Source organism: Mustelus asterias, chromosome 6 (genome assembly GCF_964213995.1).
Source record: "Mustelus asterias chromosome 6, sMusAst1.hap1.1, whole genome shotgun sequence".
NCBI lineage: Eukaryota > Metazoa > Chordata > Chondrichthyes > Carcharhiniformes > Triakidae > Mustelus > Mustelus asterias.
The window spans coordinates 5071096-5083210 of NC_135806.1; the positions used below are offsets into that span (position 1 = coordinate 5071096).

At 46.7% G+C, this 12115-nt stretch overlaps 1 protein-coding gene across 2 annotated transcripts in view; it reads right to left on the reverse strand.

The window, feature by feature from the left end:
• Positions 1–638: 638 nt before the first annotated feature.
• Positions 639–12115, reverse strand: part of apba1b (amyloid beta (A4) precursor protein-binding, family A, member 1b) — a 180731-nt gene continuing 169254 nt past the window's right edge. For both annotated transcript variants that reach the window (XM_078213970.1, XM_078213968.1), the window contains one exon: positions 639–6355. In XM_078213970.1, coding sequence (XP_078070096.1) covers positions 6284–6355 — 72 coding nt within the window. In that variant the 3' untranslated portion in view covers positions 639–6283. The remainder of the gene's footprint in view (positions 6356–12115) is intronic.

Below are 12115 nucleotides of genomic sequence, written 5' to 3' on the forward strand. Positions count from 1 at the left end.
GAATGGCCTCCTTCTGCACAGTAGGGATTCTATGAAAATATTTGAGAAGCACTGATTAAAGTACCCTCACAGGACTGTACGCTAATACTTCCAATGCCCCAGCACTGTACCCCAATACCCCTGTGACTGGACACAGCAACTTGGGTCTGGACACCCTTACCCCTACAACTGTACCCCAATACTCCTGAAACTAGATGCAGCAACCTGAGACTGTACCCCAATATCCCTGGAACTGCATGCAGCAACCTGGGACTGTACTCTAATACCCCGGGACTGTACCCCAGCCCCAATCCAAACCCTTACCTCACTCGCCCCCAACCAGATCTCAAACCCCCACCGCCTCCCCAGGACTGAACTTCAGCCAATGTTTTCAGAGAGGTAAATGCGGCAAAACAAAAAGCGAGACAAGAAATTAAATTGTGCTTTTGGTAAATTGTAGTTTCCAGCCAGTTGCTGTGAAAGACGGAAGGGCTGCCCTACATGTGTTAGCCAGACCTGCACACAAGCGGAACAGAGTCCATTCTTTTCAACAGGTGTAACTTCACCAGCTCCGTGTGCCGCCAATGTCCCGCCACCTTCAACAACAGAAAAACGCCGCCTCTTAACAAATTCAGATGGCAAACTCACATTTGTTTCTGGTAGATTTTATTGGTCAGAGTTGCGAGACACGTGCCCTGTGCCTAAAGTGCCAGAACACAATCTGTTACAGAGGTAAATACATGCAACACACAGCATGGCAGCGACAGAGAGGCAACATGTGGAAATGTCAGTCACAGTAGAGACATGGAGTTCAGGATGAACCAATACAGATAGGTCAGCAACTAACTCGGGTAGGGGTGGGGGTGGGTCTCAGGGCTCTTCCCTCTAAAGGAAGACAGTGTATATAGATCAGCTGAGTGTGATTGCATGATACCATTTCTCTTAAACTACACCTCGATCTTTGGAGAAATACGAAACAATGCTTTATTGGCCCTTTGTCACTTAGCTTGGAACCAAACCCCATTCCAGCCCAGGTTGTGTCAGGCGCTGGTTTAATGCTGTGTCGGGAAGTACACACACCAGGAGGAATGCATTGAAACGAAAGCAAAACACACTGCACTTACTGGAAACCTGAATTAAAACCAGGAAACGCTGGAGAGTCATCGGCCTTTAACGTAAACTGTGTTCCTCTCTCTCCAGATGCTGCCCGACCTGATCATTTCCCAACAACCTCTGTTCATATCCGAGGAAATGCATTGCTGTTTGGATCTGGATTGATGGAATGCTATCACTCACTCTCCCTGCAATCACTGCCCTCAGTGCAGTTTCTGGTCAACTCCTCACTCTTGTCCATCTCACCAAACATACTTTCAAAGCAGGGGGGGGGGAAAGGGAATGGAGGCTAATGTTTTCAACGATTCTTTTCCTCTTTCTGTCTCGTTTCTTTTGTGTTGTCCAATTGAAATAGATCATAGAAACCCTACGGTGCAGAAGGAAGCCATTCGACCCATCGAGTCTGCACCGACCACAATCCCACCCAGGCCCTATTCCTGTAATATTTACCCTGATAATCCCCCTGACACTAAGGGGCAATTTAGCATGGCCAATCAACCTAACCTGCACATCGTTGGTGTGGGAGGAAACCGGAGCACCCGGAGGAAACCCACGCAGACGCGGGGAGAACATGCAAACTCCACAGTGACCCAAGGCTGGAATTGAACTGGAGTCCCTGGTGCTGTGAGGCAGCAGCGCTACCCACTGTGCCAGTGCCTATTTTATATATATATTTTTGTAATTATATATGAACCAACAGTTTCATTTTCTCAGAATGCAGGTTAGGTTTCAATAGGATGCAAAGAACGCTGTTAATCTGCTCAGCCACTTGCAAACTCTTTGGGGGTCGGTTGTAACTCTCTGAAGCCAATCTCACAATGGGTCGATTTGCGGGTGGCCAATTCGACATTTCTGGAGGTTTCATCACACGGGCTTTTGGCCCTCCCAATCCAATCAAACAACCTTCCAAAAGCGAAAGATTTTTTTAAAAATTAATTTGTGGGACATGGGCGTCGCTAGCTGACCAGCATTTATTGTCCATCCCTAGTTGCCCAAGGGCAGTTGAGAGTCAACCACATTGCTGTGGCTCTGGAATCACATGTAGGCCAGACCCGGTAAGGACGGCAGATTTCCTTCCCTAAAGGACATTAGTGAACCAGATGGGTTTTTCCGACAATCGCCAATGGTTTCATGGTCATCATTAGATTCTTAATTCCAGATATTTTTTATTGGATTCAAATTCCACCATCTGCTGTGGCGGGATTCGAACCCGGGTCCCCAGAACATTAGCTGGGTTTCTGGATTAATAGTCTAGCGATAATAGCACCAGGCCATTGGCTCCCTCAAGGTATTCAGTATTTCTATACCTAAATAATTCAAAGGAAATGGAACGCCTCCTCGATCTTTCACTTGCAGCAGCCACCCAGCAGTCAACCTTTGAAATTTTGAATCTCCAACTCTTTTGTACAAGATAATGAAACTAAATTAAACAAATTGTGGGTCAGAGCAAAGGGGGAGCCCCTTAAAGGGATACTGCCCTCAACAGGAATAAATCTCAAAGCAGCAAACTAAAATGTGATTGAAGAGGCCCCTGCGGTGCCCAGTGGGTATGGAAGGCCTTGATAGTGCCCGTGGACACCACGTGCCACCTCTCTGGGGACACCCGGCCACGAATGTAGCCGCTGTGGAGGGGCAGACAGTCAGGTCGGTCACTCCCCCCCCGGCCACCCACTGCCCAGACCTGTTAACTTTGAGTTTGCAAGGCACTCTTGGAGTGCTGGGAACTTTGGTTGTTAAAGAACAACCTATTGCCTTCTCAGGAGGCAACCCCCACCTGGTCGGTCATCCCACCTCTCTCAGTTGACAGGTCCCTTTCAATAAGACGGGAATGGGAGTCCTACGCCATATGTGGGACTCCAGTTACCAAGTTACAGTGAAAACGGTGGGTCCACTGTGGCCCCGGACTAGGTTCACCACCAGCCAGGGGGGCAGAGAGGTGGCCGGAAAGTTAGGCGTTCCTCTGGGACCCACGAAAGGTATCTGGGCCTCTGCTGCTGACCCAAAGCTCCCCCATCCCCTCACTCCCCCAAAAACCTGAATCTATTGAGCTCTGTTACAACCTGGCCGTACCACCCACCCCCACACTCTGGGAAGTTCCTAACTTTTAAAGGACTCAAAATGGCTTCACCCACTTCGATCCACAGTGATAGCTATCGAGAGTTAACATCAACCCTGCGGCATGGTGGCACAGTGATTAGCACTGCTGCCTCACAGCGCCAGGGACCCAGGTTCGATTCCCAGCTTGGGTCACTGTCTGTGTGAAGTTCTCCCCGTGTCTGCTAGGGTTTCCTCCGGGTGCTTTGGTTTCCTCCCACAGTCCAAAGATATGCAGGTTAGATGCTAAACTGCCCCTTAGTGTCAGGGGGACTCACTAGGGTAAATGCATGGGGTTGCGGGAATAGGGCCTGGGTGGGATTGTGGTTGGTGCAGATTCAATGGGCTAAGCGGCCTCCTTCTGCACTGTAGGGATTCTATGATTCTAACCGAGCCCCCCACCCCACACTGTAGCAAAAAAACCCCTCCACTCAAAGCAGTAAACCCTGCTACAGCTTTGTTGGTACATTGGTCTAACTCAGCCTTTGAAGAATTAATTTCTTTTAGAATAAGCGAACACCAAATGTCTGGACCATTGCAACACATTTTGCGGAATTCCTTTTCGTTTCGAGCTCAGTGGAAATAAAAAGGGTCAAGGAATTGTAAATCATTCAACAACTCGCTCCCTTCCCAACATATATCCTTAATAGCAAAATAAATAAATAAACATTGTATTATAGACACCAAAAAAAAAACATGACAAAAAATATACTGGAATAGGAACTACATTCATAGGAAGTGCATTATTCCAACAATCATAATAGCTGACACACATTAGTGGACATAACTTTACACTGCAGCATTAGAACTTCCTGATGTTTGATGTTAGATTCTATTGCACCACATGACAAGAAAAAAAGTTATATTCTAGAGTTGTGTAAAGTATTTACATTAAGTTCACATCGGCAGCTGCAGGTATTCTATTATAAATATTAACACACGTGTCACTGAGTGACTGAAACCCATTAGTTTGTATCATGCCATTATAATTACTTCAAGTAATGATGCTACAGAGTTGTACAGGTATAGGCAAGGTTAGCGTTTTTGCTGTGCGTGTAAACGGGGGGAATCGCGTCGTTGGTCTGAAGCAGGGTGAGGGGGGGGGGGGGGGGGGTGGGACAGTAAAACCCTGACAGTTTCCGCAGAGCTGCTCGCAAACTATTGGGCTCTCAAATTAACTTCGCTCCCAAAGCTGGGAACGGAATTCCTGTCAGTGGTCGGGACAGGTAAACAAGACTCTGTAAACTTGCCCCCAATCGTACATGGGTGAATAAATCCAGAAGGTTCTGTTTGAACCCAGCAATCAGTGCCCACACCTACAGCTAAGCCATCGAATTGCTGCATGGGTTAAGATTAATGTCCACTGATTCCACGCTGTGGAGAACCCTGCAGGAATAGACACCTTGTTCAATTCAAAGTCTAGCGAGCTGCCTGCATCGCCACTTCACATTGCGACGTGATGGAGACAAAGTTAAGATTTTAGGGCCCCCAGTAGGACATGGATTGTAAAGCTGGTTCAATCAATCCCCCAGTGCTGCACGGTCATTTAACTTGACTGAAGAAATACATTTAAATGAGTGTGATCTTTTCTGCTGTAAAATTGAAGCGTTTCGAGTTAAAAAGAAAGACATTGTACTCAAGATGCAATAAAGGAGGAACAGATTTGCATCCTAGATCTTTCTTCAATTGGGCCTAAGCGTAAACGTTTATTTATTTATTAGTGTCACAAGTAGGCTCACATTAACACCGCAATGAAGTTACTGTGAAAATCCCTTAGTCGCCACACGCCGGCGCCTGTTCGGGTGCACTGAGGGAGACTCTAGCACGGTCAATGCACCCTAACCAGCACCGTCTTTCAGACCCACGCAGACACGGGGAGAACGTGCAGACTCTGCACAGACAGTGACCCAAGGCTGGGAATCGAACCCGGGTCCCTGGCGCTGTGAGGCAGCTGTGCTAACCCACTGTGCCGCCCCCGATATCCCTCTCCACTGAATTAGATGCCCATATCCACTGTCCCGTGAGGTCGTTAATGAGGGTTTAGAGACGACAAAATGCGTCGTAGATCTGAATGTCTGACACGTTGCTCACTTAAAAGTCGCCCAGTAATCCTCTGTCCTAAATCGCTCTTTCCTCCCTCACATCAACATTGCAAAACTAAACATTAATTTAACTAGTGTGCGGCAATGGAGTTGGAAATTACTTTTCACAATACAGCAGTTACAGACAGAGGAATTATGTAAACATATCAGTTTGGGGGAGTGGCGGGGGGGGGGTATTTGCCTCTCTTTGCTGATCTTTAAGCATAAAGAAAATAAAGTTGACGTGAGTATAAAATAGTGCTTCCCTGTTTTATAGTCTTAGCTCAGGATTTGTTAAAAACGACACACAAGTTCTGCCCTCGAGCCTTTAGTTTTAGAAACCGGAATCAATGGAATGATCTCAGGAGTGTCAGTAGACAGCGTAAAAAATATTGGAATGGAAAGGGGAGGGGAGAGGGGGGGGGGGAAGGGAAAAAACTTGGGATCAATAGGATTGTCAAAATAACAACTATTTTAAACTTAAAACACACAATAATGTGTGCGGAATATCTCAGAGAAGTAGCGTGGAAGAGTTCGGCAGGACTTTCCTCTTAACAAAAAAGTTCGGAATGAAAAAATGGAATTTTCTGAGCTGTTTTTAGTAGGACACACTCTGTAAAACAAGCGTGTAATGTTTTAAATGCTCGCTACCAGTTCTTTTAGGTTAAAATACATTTCCCAAAGACATCGTCACCTGTGCTGAAATGGTTACTGTGAAAAGGTCCTCTCTTAAATAACATCAAACTATATAGGTGTCCAAATTACGTTTACCTAATTGTGGATTCACTGAGAGTTAAGTCGGTGGGAATATATTTACGTTCATTTCTATGTAAACCACACAATGCTGCTTCTCTGAAAGGCGTCAAAGATTCTTCAACAGATTTTTTTTGTCAAACAAAGCATGTTTAAATAAAAAATATCGTACTTTCTGCTTCTGCAGAAATGCAGCAATGATTAACACAACCAAACCACACGGACATATCCACTTTGCACACTGTCTCACGGCCACAGCCCTCTCAGATGTAAACCGGCTGTTCTTGCGCAGTCAGCAGTCTGTACATGGCGGCTGGCATCGTCTTCATGTGGATCTACAGGGCAGAAGAGAGGGAGGTCAGCAGAGTTTTCTCCACATCTACTCGCAGCGGAGCAAGGCCCTGCCTTAGATGCATTTCCAGAACTGTGACATTTAACAAGATACAGTTTCAAAACAAGCATCTACAAGATGCACTGCAGGATAGCACCAAGGTTCCTTAGGCAGCACCTTCCAAACCCACCACCGCTACCATCGAGAAGGACAAGAGCAGCGGAACACCCACCACCTGGAGGTTCCCCTCCAAGTCACCCACCATCCCGACTTGGAAATATATCACAGTTACTTCACCGTCGCTGGGTCAAATTCCTGGAACCCCCCTCCCTCCTCCCCCCCCACCACCCCCCCCCCCCCCCCCTCCCGCTGACGAAGGGTCATCCAGACTCGAAACGTTGGCTCTATTCTCTCTCCACGGATGCTGTCAGACCTGCTGAGATTTTCCAGCTTTTTCTGGTTTGTCATGATTCTTCCTCCTCGAGAAAAGGGAAGGCCGGGGGGAGGGGGGACGGACTCGAAAGAGGTCTTTAAGATCAAAGTGTGTTGCGTAGGATGGACATAAAGGTGGGGGAAGACCAAAACTAGGACAATCAATATAAGACACTGTAGTCACTAATAAACTCAATAAGAAATTCAAGAGGAACTTTTGTACCCCAAGAAGCAGTGAGATTGTGGAACTCGTTCCCACAGGAAGTGGTTGAGGTAATAGTGTTTAAAAAGCTGGCAAACAGGGAGAAAGGAACAGAAGGAAATGATGATAGACACAGGTGACACATTGGGGCAGTGGAGGAGGGGGGGGAGGTCATGAGCAGCATGGACCAGTTTAAAAGTTTAAAGTTTATTTATTAGTGTCACATGTAGGCTTACATTAACACTGCAATGAAGTTACTGTGCAAATCCCCTAGTCGCCACACTCTGGCGCCTGTTTGGGTACACTGAGGGTGAATTTAGCTTGGCCAACGCACCTAACCAGCATGACTTTTGGACTGTGGGAGGAAACCAGAGCACTCGGAGGAAACCCACGCAGACACGGGGAGAACGCGCAGACTCCACGCAGACAGTGACCCGAGCCGGGAAGCAAATCTGGGTCCCTGGTGCCGTGAGGCTACAGTGCTAACCATAGTGCCACCGTGCCACCCTTCATTGGGCCGAATGGCCTGTTTCTGTGCTGCAAACTTCACCTTCACTGCTATGTCTGCGATTTAAACCTACCTTTATATTGGAAAAAAAACAATTTTTGCACTTTATACGCCGTATTTATGTATGCTGCCAAAATCATGGGGCACCAAGATGGATTTATGATTGGAGTCACAATAATGTTTTCAAAAATATTGTTTCCTCTTTGAACAAGAAGTTAATGAAATAGTATAAACAGCTCGCCTTGAAAATTCCCTTCTCCCCTCTCTCCCTCGCTCTCTCGGGTAGCGACAGTCATTTCGCCCCCTGTTCCAGTGCAATCTCTCAGAGTCAATCTGCACTTGTTTACATGTCTAACGTGAGCAGAAGGATATTCAATCCACTGATGTCAGCACACATTACAGTTCAGAGGTGTCAACTTTATCCTGCATGAGGACACAAGGAATGTGTGGACACCGCACACACATCGGCAGATGACACTTAACGCAGAGAAGTGTGATGTCAATTGAAGGAGCACAATTCTAATGGGAATTCAGGGACAGAGAGCCTTTCCTCTTCAGACAATCAAAGCTCTCAGAAGCAGCAGGACAAGTTGAGAAGGCTGGCTAAAGAAAAAGAGCGTGTGGAGTTTTAGACTCCCCAAAGGTAGGGGAGTCTAAAACTAGAGGGCATAGGTTTAAGGTGAGAGGGGAGAGATACAAAAGTGTCCAGAGGGGCAATTTTTTCCACTCAGAGGGTGGTGAGTGTCTGGAACGAGCTGCTAGAGGTAGTAGTAGAGGCGGGTACAATTTTGTCTTTTAAAAAGCATTTAGATAGTTACATGGGTTAGATGGGTATAGAGAGAAATGGCCAAATGCGGGCAATCGGGATTAGCTTAGGGGTTTAAAAAAAAGGGCGGCATGGACAAGTTGGGCCGAAGGGCCTGTTTCCATGCTGTAAACCTCTATGACTCTATAATTTCATAAAAACGTATTCTCTCATCGGACGCTGTAGTCTCCGGCAAGACCATCTCTAATCAGAGTATTGTGTGCAGTTTTGGTGTCCTTATCTGAGGAAGGATGTCCTTGCTACAGAGGGAGTACAGCGAAGGTTTACCAGGCTGATTCCTGGGATGGCAGGTCTGTCATATGAGGAGAGACTAAGTCAGTTAGGATTATATTTACTGGAGTTTAGAAGAGTGAGAGGGGATCTCATAGAAACTTATAAAATTCTAACAGGGTTAGACACGGTAGATTCAGAAAGAATGTTCCTGATGGCGGGGGAATCCAGAACTAGGGGTCATAGTTTTGGGATAAGGGGTAAACCTTTTAGAACTAAGGTGAGGAGAAATTTCTTCACCCAGAGGGTGGTGAATGTGTGGAATTCACTGCCACAGAATGTAGTTCAAGCCAAAACGTTGTGTGATTTCAAGAAGGAATTCGATATAGCTCTTGGGGCTAAAGGGATCGAGGGATATGGGGGGGAAGGCCAGGTCAGGATATTGAATTTGATGATCAGCCATGATCATAATGAATGGCGGAGCAGGCTCGAAGGGCCGAATGGTCTACTCCTGCTTCTAGTTTCTATGTATGTTTCTATGTAATTGCCCTTGAGAAGGTGGTGGTGAGCCATCTTATTGAACCGCTGTAGTGTATTCGATGTAGGTACACCACAGTGCTGTTAGGGATGGATGTTCAGGATTTTGACCCAGGAACAATGAAGGAACAGTGATGTATTTCCAAGTCAAGGTGGTGAGATGGTTGGATGGGAATCTCAGTTTCTTATGCAGGTGGTGATGTTCCCATGTGTCTGCTGCCCTTGCCCTTCTAGATCATGAGTTTGGAGAGTGCTGTTGAAGGAGCCTTGCTGCAGTGCATCTTGTAGGCGGTACACATTGCTGCCACTGTACAGGGAGTGAGTAACGAAGGGGATGAATGGGGTGTCAATCAAGCGGGCTGCTTTGTCCTGGATGGTGTTGAGCTTCTTGAGTGTTGTTGGCGCTGCACCCATCCAGGCAAGTGGGGAGTATTCCATCACACTCCCGACTTGTGCCTTGTAGATGGTGGACAGGCTTTGGGGAGTCAGGAGGTAAGTTACGCTGCACAGAACAGTTTCAGAGACCGAGGCAGAGAATGCAATAACAAGGTAGTTGTGCTAAAACATTAAAAATCGCTGATTAGAGTTGAGCTGGAGCAATGCGTTAAACCTCAGGCCCCACACAATAGGAAGGATGGCAAGGCCTTACAGAGAGTTAGTGGAATGGTACCAGGGATGAGGGAGTGAGTTACATGGAGACACTGGTGAGGCTGGGATTCAACAGGAAAGGCCGAGGGGAATTTAAGAGGTGTGTTTAACAACCCCCGCACAGAGGTCAGGTGTTTCTGCCCCTTTCAGAACAGTAACGATGGTGAACGTAGACACGCCAGGAATATTAAGGGAAATGGAGGTTCGAATTGACTTGATTCTGCAAAATAAAAATGCCATTGAAAGCGGATCAAATATCTGACCATTCGAGGCTACCGTTTGCACAAGTCATCACACTGTTATGGACCTTATTCAGCATTTACAATACTCCAGGAGCCCTGAGCACAAACGTTTAGTCTAACAATTCCAGCGCAGTGTTGCTGGAATGCTGCTCTGCCAACGAGGCTGTTTTGTAGATGAAATGTTAAACTGAGGCCCCTATTGCCACCTCACCTGAACGTAAAGGATCTGGTGGAACAAGACGGAAGAAGAATGGGGTGGGGGGGGGGGGGGGGGGCGGGGGTTCTTCCCCGTGTCCTGGCCAATATTCCCCCCTCAACTAACATCAGTAAAAACAGATGCTCCGGTCATTAATACTGTTTGTGGAATCTTGCTGTGCACAAACTGGCTGTCATGTTTCCCACATTACCACAGCAACCACACTACAAAAGTTTTTCATTGAATCATAGAATTCCTGCAGTGCAGAAGGAGGCCATTCGGCCCATCGAGTCTGCACCAACCACAATCCCACCCAGACCCTATTCCCGTAACTTCACATATTTGCCCTGCTAATCCCCCTGACACACGGGTCAATTTAGCATGGCCAGTCAACCTAACCCGCACATCTTTGGATTGTGGGAGGAAACCGGAGCACCCGGAGGAAACCCACGCAGACACGGGGAGAACGTGCAGACTCCACACAGACAGTGACCCGAGGCCGGAATTGAACCCGGGTCCCTGGCGCTGTGAGACAGCAGTGCCAACCACTGTGCCACCGTGCCTGGCTGTGAAGTGTATTAGGGCATCCGTGGGCGAGAACAGTGCAACAGAAATGCACGTCTCTCTCTTTCTCTCTTCATTACTGGTGCAAACTTTTCATATTCAAGACTTTTTACAGAGGTTAATATCAAAAAGATGTTAGACCAACTTCAATGGATGGCAACTTCCTGCTGGTCCCCGAAAGGTTAATATTTCTCCCAATTACCTTCGGAGAAAGAATGTATTAATGAGGGATGGTAAAACCTGTGAAGAGGCTGAGACACAGGTTCCATTTCTTCTAATGAGAATATTAACAAAACCTACTTGACATTCACTGCAGTCTGTCGAACTGTTATATTTTTGAATAAACCAAGGTAACTTCAAGGGCAGACTGGTGTAACTGATCGGTGAGTTAAATACATTTCCTGAGTACTTTCTAGGGACCAGCTCCAATCACACTATGGCTGAAGTTTATACATGATAACATCATGGATATTTCTGTCATTGCTTCCTCGGTTCACTCCGCAGTGGAAGGTTTCGTTTGCACTTCTTGATACAACAACTATTTTGGACTTGCACAGAACAACCCCTTGAGCTATCTTACCAGGAAGGGCTTAACTTCCTCAATGTAGAGAATGAATAAATGTAACAAATAAATTGGCCTATCCGTATAACACAGGTTTAGGATAGTCAACTGGGCCAAGGCCAGCAACTATTGCCCATCTCTATTGGCCCTTTGAGTAGGTGATGGTGAGCTGGCCTCATGAATACAACTGAGTGGCTTGCTTGGCAGTTAAGAGTCAACCACATTTCTGTGGGTCTGGAGTCACGTATAGACCAGACTGGTAAGGATGGCAGATTTCTTTCCTTAAAGGACATTAGTGAACCAGATGGTTTTTAATAACAATCCAGTAATTTGGAGCTCATCAATACTGATGTTCACTTTCTATTCCAGATTTAATTCCCAGCGCCTTTGATGGGGCTTGAATTCCTGGGCGGGATTTTCCGCCGTGCTCTCCCCAAGACCACCCGAGGTCAACGGGCCTTTGAATGTTCCTGTCCGCCCACTATGATTCTTGTGGCAGGCGGGACAGGAAAATGGCGCTCCTTGTCTCCCGTTGAGCCAGGCCTCTGGAATCCTATTCCAGTAACACAACCATTGAGTGGGCTGTTTCCCTTCGAATCTGGTCACCTTAATCATGCAACATTCGACTGCACGGTAGCTGATGACAGATGTCTTCAAAATCTGGACCAATGTTAAGCAAGGCTGTGTGATAATCCCCTTACTATTTACCATCTACCTGACAGTGTCTATTCGCCTCATCAAAGATCTTAACTACCCTTTGTTATGAGTGTCAAATACCGCTTAGATGGAAAACTCTTTAATCTCAATCTCACGGGATCCAGGGTGAGGTAGCTAAAT